The 12,272-nt window shown below is 34.9% G+C and overlaps 1 protein-coding gene across 4 annotated transcripts in view; it reads right to left on the bottom strand.

The window, feature by feature from the left end:
* Positions 1 to 27: 27 nt before the first annotated feature.
* LOC135132103 (lutropin-choriogonadotropic hormone receptor) overlaps positions 28 to 12,272 on the bottom strand; it is a 320,328-nt gene continuing 308,083 nt past the window's right edge. Inside the window, exons 10-17 of one of the 4 annotated variants that reach the window (XM_064060053.1) lie at positions 6,656 to 6,796; positions 6,534 to 6,599; positions 6,304 to 6,447; positions 6,179 to 6,250; positions 5,840 to 6,126; positions 3,617 to 3,988; positions 497 to 1,920; positions 28 to 442 (exon numbers count right to left, since the gene is read on the bottom strand). In XM_064060053.1, coding sequence (XP_063916123.1) covers positions 341 to 442; positions 497 to 1,920; positions 3,617 to 3,988; positions 5,840 to 6,126; positions 6,179 to 6,250; positions 6,304 to 6,447; positions 6,534 to 6,599; positions 6,656 to 6,796 — 2,608 coding nt within the window. In that variant the 3' untranslated portion in view covers positions 28 to 340. Of the gene's footprint in view, positions 1,921 to 3,616; positions 3,989 to 5,839; positions 6,127 to 6,178; positions 6,251 to 6,303; positions 6,448 to 6,533; positions 6,600 to 6,655; positions 6,797 to 12,272 lie in introns of all 4 variants that reach the window. The other 3 variants (XM_064060044.1, XM_064060061.1, XM_064060071.1) reach the window with 3 other exon arrangements.

A 12,272-nucleotide genomic window follows, 5' to 3' on the forward strand; every position in this document is an offset into this window, starting at 1 on the left:
ATAACATTTTATATTTATATAATATACTTTTGCGTTATAAATTATCACTTATTGTTATTAATTTTTCGACTTATCCTAAACATATTATCACGCATTCTGTCTTACATTACGTATAAATAATAAATATACAAAACATTTATAGCTAAAATAGGTAGTATTTTGGTAGCGATACGCCCTGAGCCTTGAAAATGTATCTCTTATTGAAAATACTGTCTCAGTTAAGTCACACTTAACGAAAATTACTTAATTCTAAGAAACGCGCGCAACTTGGCGTCTATTGTCCGCATCAAAACTCAGAGCGCCCTCTTTTGGTAAACCTAGGTACTAAATGCATTTATTATTATCTGGATGGCCCCGCTTCACTGGGCTGACTAGAAGTAGTATGGATGGTCTCTGGGGGATGCAGCGTAATTATAGACTGTCTCCTCGCCGGAGTGACCGGCTGTGAATGCAAAATAGCGTATAAAGGACCTTCCCTTTCCTTCGAAGGACTTACAAGCATTGATGGTTGCTGCTCGTCTTCCATCTGCATGCTGGTCTCAGCAGCCGAAGGAATAGTCGTCAGGAACCTGACAGTTAACCTGCCGGGAGATCCCGGAAGATCAGCTTCGTCCTGTATGGCACTCTGTCGTGTCAACCGTGGCTTTGCTCTCATCCTGTTGGGTTCGCTCGAGGCACTCGAACGCGATATCCGCCAGGTGCTAGTGCTAGCTGTGGTCGCCGAACCAGAGGAATCGTTTCTCGAGCTCGATAAATTAGAGTCTTGTGAAGTTTTTCTGGTAACCAACCAGGAGGATGCTCTGCGTTTGGGATCCAATAACCTCAAGGGAATCCCGCAATGGTGGTTATGGCGCCACGAATCCGATCGTGACGAACTGAAGTTCTCTGAAGAGGAAACTGAAGAGGCTCTCTTGTGTTGCTTCTGCTGAATTTCGGCTATTTGATAAGTATACTGGTCAGAGCGAGGCCTATGACGGGGTTGTCTTCTCACACAGAGTAACCATCTGGCTTTGCTCAACAACCACTCGCGCGTTCCCTTCTTCCGGTCAGTCCTTTGTGGAGGAGCGTTTCTCTCTCCCAGCAATTTCGCGTTACACGTACACGTTGGTACGTGATGGTTCTGGTTCTCACGGGACGACCTATCAGCTAAACTATTAGTATTCGCCGGAGTTTGTCTATTACTAAAGTTAGAACTATGGCGACACCGTCCAATGCCACGCGTAACCCGGCTCTCTTCAATCGCTTTACAGATCATCACACAGTCCTTCTTGAACTGCTTCGTCAAGATAGCGTACAGAAACGGGTTACAACACGAGTTTAGAGGTAAAACGAACACAGTGAACACTTTGGCTTGTTCCAGCGAGATTAACTGCAGACCGAAAGCGGCAGTCAATGAGAAGAACGCTATCGGTGACCAGCACAAGAAGTCTGTAAAAACTAAGAGCGCCATCCGTTTGGCGATCCGTGAGTCGTTGGAATTCCAAGCTTGGGAGCCGCGAATGGCGCAGTACATCTTGAGATAGCAACCCATCAAGATTAGGAAAGCTACGCCATTGATGAACATCAAGAAGACGACGTATGTCAAGCTGGCGGCATCTTTGGTTTCGAAGGGGAGGCAGACGGCGAACTTACGGTAGTCGGAGACGCTGAATAAGGGGAGAAGTCCCATGACTATGGCGAAGCTCCAGCCACAGATCATGATGTAGCCGGCATGTTTGAGCGAAAGTCTTTTGTTCAAGTGCATGGCGTGAGTGATGGCGTAGTTCCGCTCGAGAGTGATTACGGCGAGTGTGTAGACTGACAGTTCCGAGCTGAGCACGCCCAAGAAACCGGATAATTGACAACCGGCGGACATCTGCCACGGGATTGCGTACATCCGGAACTCTCCGAGCGTCGATGCGTCGACGACTGCTAAAAAACCTGCAAGAGGGTTGGAATTAAATGATACACATTTCAAAGATTTTATTTTTTGTACATATATCTTATTTTTCTACTGACGTAATTGTTTACCTACATTATTTGCAAACATGAAATAGGTACAACATATAGAAAAATGTATTTATTTTATTTCACGTTTTCGGAACTACGTAATGCAGCTTAAAACGTTAATTTTCCAAAATCCTTTGATATTTTTTTTAAACAAAAACACGACGCTTATGAAAAAATGACTTTAACTGTATTACGCCAGTCAGTTCTATGTCTAAAAAAAAAAAAAGACAAAAGACAAAATGGTGAGATCTTGTTGACACAACAGCAACTTATTAATTAATTATTATCTGTCACATACGAAGTGCATTAGGGATGTATCAGTGAATTGGTTTGAGTCAATGAAGTAGTCTATAGACATTAGACAGACAGAGGAAATTTTCTCAACTGCTTCTAATAATCAGCCATTATAATAAACATTTTGACACTCAAAACCTCAATTCTATTAGTCAAGATCACCATGGTGAAAGAAGATAATGTCGTTGACTCTATCCGATAGTGGATTTAGGGCCGAATTCTGTAAATTAACCTTTTAATAAGGGATCCGTTTGTTAAAGGCATTAGCGTAAAGGAAATGTGAAAGTGAATCCTTGTGCGTCAGTTCGACTTTATGTAAAGGAAGGAACGGATGTTTTTACTACGATAGTATACGCAAGAGAGACGGAATCTATTGTACATAACCTCAAATTTTCACACTATCGGTATGGTTGGTGTGACGGGCTGGGGAGATTTTTAAACTTAACTTTTGTTAATTTATGAAATATGAAATTCTTGTCGTGGTCTTTGTGCTTGACATATAGTAAAAGTATTATTTATTTGCTCGTAGGTTGGTTCGTGATGATGGTTACACATTAAAAACTTAAAAAACACTTTATGAAATCATGTACATTTTTGGAGATATCAGCACTGGCCCCTTATGTACCAACACACTCGAGTGGCAACTGGTCAGGAGAGTCTGGCCTTTAATGGATTTTTTGGTCTTTTATAAGTAAAGACTCCTCCAAAGGAGTTATTTTTGCAAAGTTGTTTATTAGTTACCAACCTATTTGGAGCATCGTAAAAGTATTTGTATTTCCACCAAATTGGGCTTAATATGACGATTTTTAGTGCTTTTTGTTATATTAACAAATTTAAACAATGAAATTATAAAACTAGACAAAGACATCATTGTTCTGACTCATGTATACCTTTATTGTAATTCCTCTAGGATAAATAATCACAGATTCTCCATTTCTTCCCTTTTATTTAGAAACGGTCACTATATAAAACTAATGAAACTGACAGATAATTTGCATAAAGTGACACATATGACCATACGTTGCACAAGGGAAACTATAAAGGACTTCACCTTTATGCAACGGATCTATAATGGTCCTTTACGTTTTAGAGAATAGGAACGTCTTTATGTAAAGGACAATCCTTTTACCAAAGTGCCTTTATACTTTACAGAATTCGGCCCTTAATTCTACAAAAAATAGTGTTTATTTCTATGTCAACGGATAATGCTTCTAGATCTTAGACGGCTCGATATAGTATAATTTTTGTACAAGTTTGGAAAAGTCTGCATAGGTACTTTAACAATTTGTTGTGGAAAACCATAATCAAAAAACTCATTAAATGCGTTTTTTACCTAAATATATGCCCATGAAGAAATCTGCTGCAGCAAGATTACACACCAAAAACCTTGGAACATCCATCTTTCCTCTTGAAAATATCAAAACGAAAACGACCGTTCCGTTACCTAACATGGCACATAAAAAGACTATCCACACTCCACATCTCAGGGTCCACCAGTCGAACAAATCTTGACACGGTAAGAAAGGTCCTGGTAATGGTAAGCATTGGATTTTTCCTGGGTTACCATCAGCTCCAGCGACTCTTAAAGCCTCTTCTTCGGCATACTCTTCCATATATGAAGGAAAATTTCCAGGATACGTAAAATCAGAACGAATATTTTCCCAAATGGTTTCGAATTTTTTGCCAAATTTATGACTCAAATTTTCTAGAATAAAAAATATTGCTTATTAAAATAAAAACACTTTCAATTGGCGTTATAACAAAAATCATCTTTGCATGATGACATATGACCATCAACTATTACGAAATTTTACTTGTATGTTCTTAATTTTTTAATTTTTGTAACATTTTTTATCGTCATGTTGTAATTTAAAAAATTTTTGGGAACTCCTGATGTGTTAGTTTTTTCATGATGTCGATGACCTCTTTAGCTTAAGTTAACAACCGTCAACTTAAATAACCTAATAAAAAGTGATTTTTAAGTAGCTAAGATGTTTTCATAATAAAATTCAGAAAAAATATTGTTTTGCGATTTTGATATTAGATTTTGGCAAAAATCTGACATCAGCAATGGTTGTCTTTATTAAACCTCCACTGAAAAGAAAGCACATAACTTATTTACAGGAGTCCTGCACTTAAAAGAGGTTAACTCTATTTATATTGCCTTCTCGCCATGTATACCGTAGAGTTAAAATTTAAAAGCTATGGATAAATAATTCAGTGATTGATTACGTTATTATGTTCAAAGCGGGTTTCTCGAATAACTGCAGTAGAACTGAAGCAGATAACAAGTTTTATTATTAGATAAGCTCAAGGTGTCCAAGGGGTTAATATCAAGTATTTATTAACAAATAGTGTTGTTTTAAACTCAGCCCATCTCCTTATAACTTTGGAATTCCTGTAAATACAGGATAGGATAGTAATTAAATAATTCTGATCGTCGTCACAGTGACGTGCTGTGACATATAGATAATAGATACAGATATAGTCTTTGCCATTTCTATTGAAACACCACTTGTTGATCGTAAATTTGGCAACGTTCATATTCACACAATTTTGTAACTAAAAGCCGTTGTCAATCAACCGAAAACTGTTAGCAATTGCTAAATTTTAGGCAAAATCAACAGGTGGTGTTTCAATAGAAATGGCAAAGACTATACCTAAAAAAGCTTAAATAGGGGGGGGGGGTTACTAATTTAAACTGGCTCTTTAAATTTTAGACTCAAGAAGATATAAACATAATAAGTATCCTTTCCGGTGTTTGTAGTCTAATTTAATGAAGAATAATTTTTTTTATATATATTTTATGGTTAATTTACGTTAGCACTAGTAAAACTGTCAAATTTATATCATTAGTCTGCTTATTTGTTTTTTTTTTTATTCAATTACGAGTAGCATCATCACATAATGCTTTTATTACTACTTCTTTATTTTGTTTCATTTATTCTATGTTGAAATACGTATAGTTCTTAAATTTGAAAACGACGACTCCTCAGAAATATGAATTTAATATTGACACTGTTAAACATGAGAAGACCCAAAATTGGCAATACGTTTACCCTGCCCACTTTAAGGCATTTTAGACAAGTTTCGGTTATAAGATGTTCACGTTTAAATTATTTCACGAAAAAATTAAGTATCAGTTGTTCATTAAAAATTATGGTCGCTCTATATATTTAGTTTTTTATTAATTACTTCCGGAGGTCACATGTAATTTAGAAAAATGTGATTTGATAATTTAATTTAGTACCACATCACATAGTATATTACGTAAATCGTACAATAAAAAAAATAGACAAAAAAGAAACAATTTTCCCAAATTATGAGATCATGTGTCTATAGAATTCTTATCTTCTTTGTTTTACCCTCAATTAATATATTTTGGCATTGGTACATTCGCACATTTCATTGAATAAAACTAATACAAATGCTGGTAAATAGAAATATTTGTAAAATTATATGCAGAGAAATATAACAGTAAAACTTTTTATAAAACTTGCAAAATATCATTTACGTATTTATATGTATATTATATTATAATAATATATTTACTTACGCTGGGAAGGCCAATAATCGCTCAAACTAGAATTCCACATATTCATATCAATATCTTCGATATCAGGAAATACAATAAAATCTTTGGCTTTGGGGGGTGGATTCGATGGAATTAAGGGTAAAAAAGCGCAACAATGGTATGCATAAGCCAACACCAAAGTCTGAATCCTTGGAAACTCTTCCGGTGGTGGAAATTCGCGTAGGTTCGGATTATTGAAAGTCTTTAAGTGTAACAGTCGTTCCAGGCCAGCTGACGGCAGATGGGGGAATACGTTTTGTCCCAAATTCCTATAAATTAAAAATTATAATAGGCTTCACGAAGCGTGGGAATAAAACTTACAAATCCTCGATTTTCGAAATTGGTAGGAACGCGTCCGGGTGTATAAACGAAATCTGATTATCTTCAAGGTTCCTGCAACGACACGTTTGTAATAGAAAATCGAAACGAATAGTTGCAAGAATTACAAAACTTGAAGTCTGGAGAGATTGTGGAAGGCGTCTTGTGGGATGTATTGGATTTCGTTGTGAGCTAAGAGTAGGTCGTGCATTTGGTACATGCCACGAAATGGCCTGTTTTCCAGTGACCGGATGTGATTGCTGGCCAAATCTCTGAAGGAAAAGAAAGATGGACGTTACGAAGATACATTTTCAGTCGTCGAATTAATAAAATATAAATATGTACTAGTAAAACTTACAGGACCCTCATTTCTCTACAGTTGTTGAGATCCGGTATCGTCTTGAGCTTATTCGATTTGAGATCCCTGCAGCATAAATTACCATTAAGAATGGAGTCATAAATGAGCATAGATATACTGACAAGCTTTTAAGTCTGGGACAAGTCGTACATAAAGAGGAAGGAACAGAGGAAATCCCTGCCCTATCCAACCTCAGTATCTCTAAGGCCGTCGTGCCGTTTAAGTTGGGAAACGTCGACAATTCTCTGGCTTCAGATAGAATCCTGCCAACAAAGAAGAGTATAAATCAAATCACTGCCAGATACAAAGACGACCCAAAAAGCTCATCAAATGTTGAAGAAGAAGGATGAAACACTAAGCGGACAATAAAAAAACAATTTACATGATTTTGGGGGAAACACAACACACTTGGATTGGATTAGTGTTGTTTGTTTTGTGAGATAAACATCTATACATCATCAATCAAGAGGTGAGATGATAATTTTGTTACTTACTGGGGGGATGCACATTGGGAAGTTAATACATGTTTGCATAAGTTAAAATAGGTTAGTGGTTAAAATCTATGACTAGGAAATACATAACCCGCAAAACGGAACAAACTACCAAAAGATCTATGAATTAGTAAGTAATAGATGCTAAAATTTTGGAAAAAGAATAAGGCGAGTTGTAATGCCAATAATTTACTTACGACTGATTGGTAAAATTTCTAATGATTGCGAAATCGATAGGAAATTAAGATGACTTTTATAATTACGATAATTATTTATAAGTTGGCTTTTGTAATTTTAATTACCAAATTAATTAAAAATTACCAAAACTAACGAAATTTTAGTACATGAAGGAATTTTTTCGAAAAAGTTATACCAACTTTTTTCATTAAAATCCCTTTACTTGCAATAGTGTCTCGAGGATTTGTTTTGTGTCTTTTAGGTCTAAATATAAATGGCATAACATATAGCAAACGGACATTAATTTTTCGTATCTAGTAAGACAAATCGACAATGCTTAATCGAGAGGCACGGTCAGATCGAGACGTGTAAACCAACCAAACTGACAAATGAAAGAAACATAACGAATTCGAAGTTTGTTTTGACAGAACTTCTCTCCTCCCAGTACAAGTCATACAAATCCCATTTCTTTATAAAGTAAAAACGAGCGACATAAATAACACCCCCGCAGCCCTTGCGCTGTGGGGGCGCAAATTGCAAAGGATTGTGTAGATTGCACAAGTACAGATAATGTAAAATATATTTAAAGTAGGTACAAAACAAACGACAAAAAATGGCCTCTCGGTAATAATAATAAGCTTTGATTCAAGTGCTTGTTTATACATCGGAATAATGTCACGTTTATCGCCACAAAATAGACGACTAAAATTAATAATTACGCCACATTCGAATAAAATGTGCTGAATATTATTATTATTATTATTAAATAAAGACTTCCGTATTTTCATCTTTTACAGAAAATGGAGTGATTAATTTTTAATTTGATCAATAAAAAAATTGTTATGACGTGATAAACATAAGATAAAGAGAAAAAAATAAGGTCCAGTTTAGCATCAAGCATCTTAACTGCATGGCCATGGATTATAGTATATTATATTGATTATATCCTGAGTTAGTGGTAAAATGTTATTATACTATGTTCATTTTTTATGAACATTTGGCGGTTTATGGAAAAATTCAAAGCGGATTTGTATACCACAAGTACAGGAGTATATTATTGGATAACATTTAGATGATTTTAAAACAGAATTCTTTGAAATGACGTCATCAAATTGTTGGTGGGGATGATTAACAAAATTTTGGTCAGCGTTTTACCATCTACAATCTATATGGTATTCTTAATATACATGCAAAATCTGACAACAATAGGTCAAGCAGTTTCGGAGATAAGTGTCTAATAAAAATCGACACAGAGCCAGACAGACCGACAAACAGATAAACAGACAGATGGAAACGCGAGACACTTTTTTCGTACTTTAGGGTTACGAAACGTCGAGAAAACATAAAAGTGGCCATTCGTCCGATGGACTCGATTACTATACTGACATTTTACTATAGTATCAAGTGTACCAACGTTTCTAATTTATGTGAATTACATTCCTCAGTCAAAATAATAGTGACCTCGAATCAAAAATCTACAGTGTTTTTTAGGAATCTTAAATGTGCTTTAAAGTGTGTGATTCAAATATCTAAAACAAAATTCTTACACAGCACACAGTATAAGGAAACTTAAAATCTACATATATAGTACAAGTTGCATTTTTTGAAAAATTAATATGTTCGTTTCCTACTAATTTTTGCTAGTGTGAATGGGGCTAATGTAATACTGTTGGTTGTCTACATAATTTTGAGGTAATAATGATAAGTATTATTCTAAGACTTCCTACAACATAAGAGCGTAAAATTGACACACAAAAATTTATTACATGTACGGTTGGAGAAAATTGTGATTTAAAGTAACATCAGTAGTGCTGACAATGATTTAAAATGAGTATATGGTCATAGCTCCGTTTTGAGCAATGCTTTGAGCTAGTCTATTTGGCACTGAGTGGATTAAATTTCGAATCTCATTTTCATTGATTTCTTCGCAACAACTTTGAGTTGGCTCAAATAATTCATCGGCAGTTTGTGGTCTAAATCTGTTGCAGTTGTTTACATTTTCTCTCGCGGAATCAAAAGGATTTGCCCTAAATGCATATTCATCTAGCTCTGCCAGAACCAACTTATCTTAATAATGACTGATCCTGTTTCCAATCTTTTTTAATTCTTAAAACTGCATTTCCGTTTAAATTATAATTACCGTAGCAGTTGAAATTGGCCAACTCTCTTCCAGTCGAACATATTCAAGGAGAGTCAAATTGAGACATACATATTTGCAACCAGTAAATTGAATATGATGACATCGAATAATTAATACTCCCTCTGCCCCAAATAATTTGTCTGATTTGAAAATAAATTTTGTTCCAAAATAAGTGTTCGATTTCTAAAAAAATATTTCGTTTTTAAATAAAGGGAAAAATGTACCTTTATGGAAGAATTTCTACTATTTCAATAAATACATCTTCTAATAGCCTTCGATCTAATACTGAACGAGGAATAATGAGCCTGAAAGAATGTTCGATGCAGCCAACAATACTTTGCAGAGTTTATGTAGATTTTATTTTTAATAAATATGTAAACATACCTAAAAGTTTGTCAGTTTTGACATTAAAATCATAACCGGATGAAATAAGTGAAATATTAAAGGAAAATATGTTTTAATAACGAACATAACTCAAAAACGAAGCAAATCAGCTAAGGAAATGTTCAAAATTTGTCCATCAGTGCGGTTCTAGAAATATCTTTTCACTCTCATAAGCATTGCTGGTGTTACAGATCTACAAAAGATAGTTATTCGATGTTCCAGATCTTCTCTATTGTATCTTTGACCATTCCCCATAAAAAGTAATCTAGTGGAGTTGTATCAGGACTTCTAGGGGGCCAAAGATTAATTGAACCCCTACCTATCCAGTTATTTGCATACATTGCGTTTACATGTTTTGTCTTCTTTGTAAATCTACCTCCTCTAACAACATTGGCAGAATGTTACCCAGAAGATTTAAATACATACACTTGACCATTTAATCTTTCGCGAAAAAAGTATGGTTCTATAATTTTGTTCCCCAATATTGCCCACCCGGCATTTGTAGAATAAACTCTTTGAAAGTGCCTGTCGCGAATCCAACGGGGGCTATTCTGCGCATGGTAGTGACAATTATGTTTGTTTACACATCATTGTTGCTAAAAGATCTCTCATCAAAAGCACATTTTCACAAGTTTTGATCTAAAATTGTTTGTTCCCGAACAAGTCTTCTAGGGTAGTCGGTTTCTTTAACTCCTTGGACCAAGATGAAATGATGAGGATGAAACTTATTTTCTTTGGCAATTCGGTAAACAGAAAACTGGCTAATGCCTACTCTTCTTGCCAATTTGCGTTGTCACACATGGGGTTCCCCTTCAATAATTTGAATGATTTCTAGTTCGTGTTCCTCACCGGTAGCTATTCTTTGCTTTAATAACTTAACGGGGGGCCAATTAGCTGTCAACTGATACTCCAATCTTTTAAAATCGTGTCCGAATGCGCTCTTCTTTCAGAGTATCACTGAATATAAACAGTGCAGCAAGAGATGCATTCTCCAGACATTCTCCATACATTAAAATCATATGTCTTCCCATCATTTGAATACATATTCAAATTAAAAATAAATGAATATCTTGGTTTTTATATTATTATTATTTTCCATAAGTTTATTACAGACTTCGTGGATTTGTAATATTTTTGAAGTTCTAGTGTGAATGAATAAACATATACGAAAAACCGTCCTCATTTATTTTTTTGGAGGCTTCGCTTCCGATCGGCACCTATTATAATTCTGAAACTGTTAAATTCTCATACTTTCATGTTATGGGCTGAATTTGTTTTATAAAATGAAGTAATTATAGTTTTATTTTACTGTATAGTAACTGTGCTTTCAATAATAAATGTAAGTACTTTTTCTGTACAATTTACCGAAGAATGGTAGACTGTTGGATTTTGTTATTATTTGCTGACTTTTGTGATTTTCGTCTGGCCCCTGTGGCAACACTAACTGATCTCAGAAAGTTGATTTTCAGCTATTTAGTACACATACAATAGTAAACATAATGGTAGTTTTAAGTTATGGACTATTATTTATATTTTCTTGGGGACAAAATTTTTTAAATAGGCAAATTTTCGAAAGTAGCCTATTGTGATCCCTGAAATCATTATGTTGAGGGAAAAATGAACGTTTGAAACTTTCAGGAAATATCTCACTAAGAAATACATTTTTTTTTAAGTAGTCTCAGGAGATATTAAAAATAAAGTTATCGCGTACAGCCCTGAATACCTTTATAAATATTAACATTTTTAGAATCAGACATTTTTTTTGCAAAGGTACTATATAGTTATAATGAAAAAAAATATATTTCGTGCAAACAAAGATCATAATAAAAAAGTACTTTCAATCATAATTTTATTTAATTAGTTTAGTCTATAATAGTTATTTAAGTATTAAGAGCGGTAGGTGCATTTTATCGACTGAGAGAGAGTAAATGTGTAGCGACCCCGAGCGCAATCCGAGGTACCCATTATTTCCCGAAATCAGTTGTAACTAACACTTGTGTTACTTATTACTAATTAAGATATACATAAGTATTTATGATAATTTCAAGCAGTGGTGCGACAAAAAAAACTTAAGTGATGTTGGCCTATTTCGTTCATTGGAACGAAAAGCTAAAATTCCCGGATAATTTGTGGTCTGAATATTCAATTCTGAAACGTACCATTGTCCTCAATAATTCTATCCATATTTCGAAAATGAATAATTGCCTTTCTCAAAAGAATACCTCTTCGTGAAAAAAAAAAACGAAAATCTTTACCAACGAAGATATTTTAAATTTTTTATTTTTCCCAAGGACGTAATCGAGTTCATCGAGCGACTGGTAACTCTAATTTTTCTCGATGTGTCATGACCTCTACAGTTCGAAAATTTGGCCACTTCTAGACCTCGCGCTTCAGAGCCCTCGACGCTGCGCGTCTCGGGTTCTAATTTGCGCTCGGTCTAGAATGCTTGGTTCTGCAACCTTGGCTAATAATATATTATTTCCGGTGATTGTTTATTAATGAGGCGATTAATGCATGATTTATGTACGAAAATCGTTCATTAATAAG

This window comes from Zophobas morio, unplaced genomic scaffold (genome assembly GCF_036711695.1).
Source record: "Zophobas morio isolate AGI-343-1 ecotype UQ-CSIRO unplaced genomic scaffold, CSIRO_AGI_Zmor_V1 ptg000002l, whole genome shotgun sequence".
In the NCBI taxonomy this organism is placed as follows: Eukaryota; Metazoa; Arthropoda; class Insecta; order Coleoptera; family Tenebrionidae; genus Zophobas; species Zophobas morio.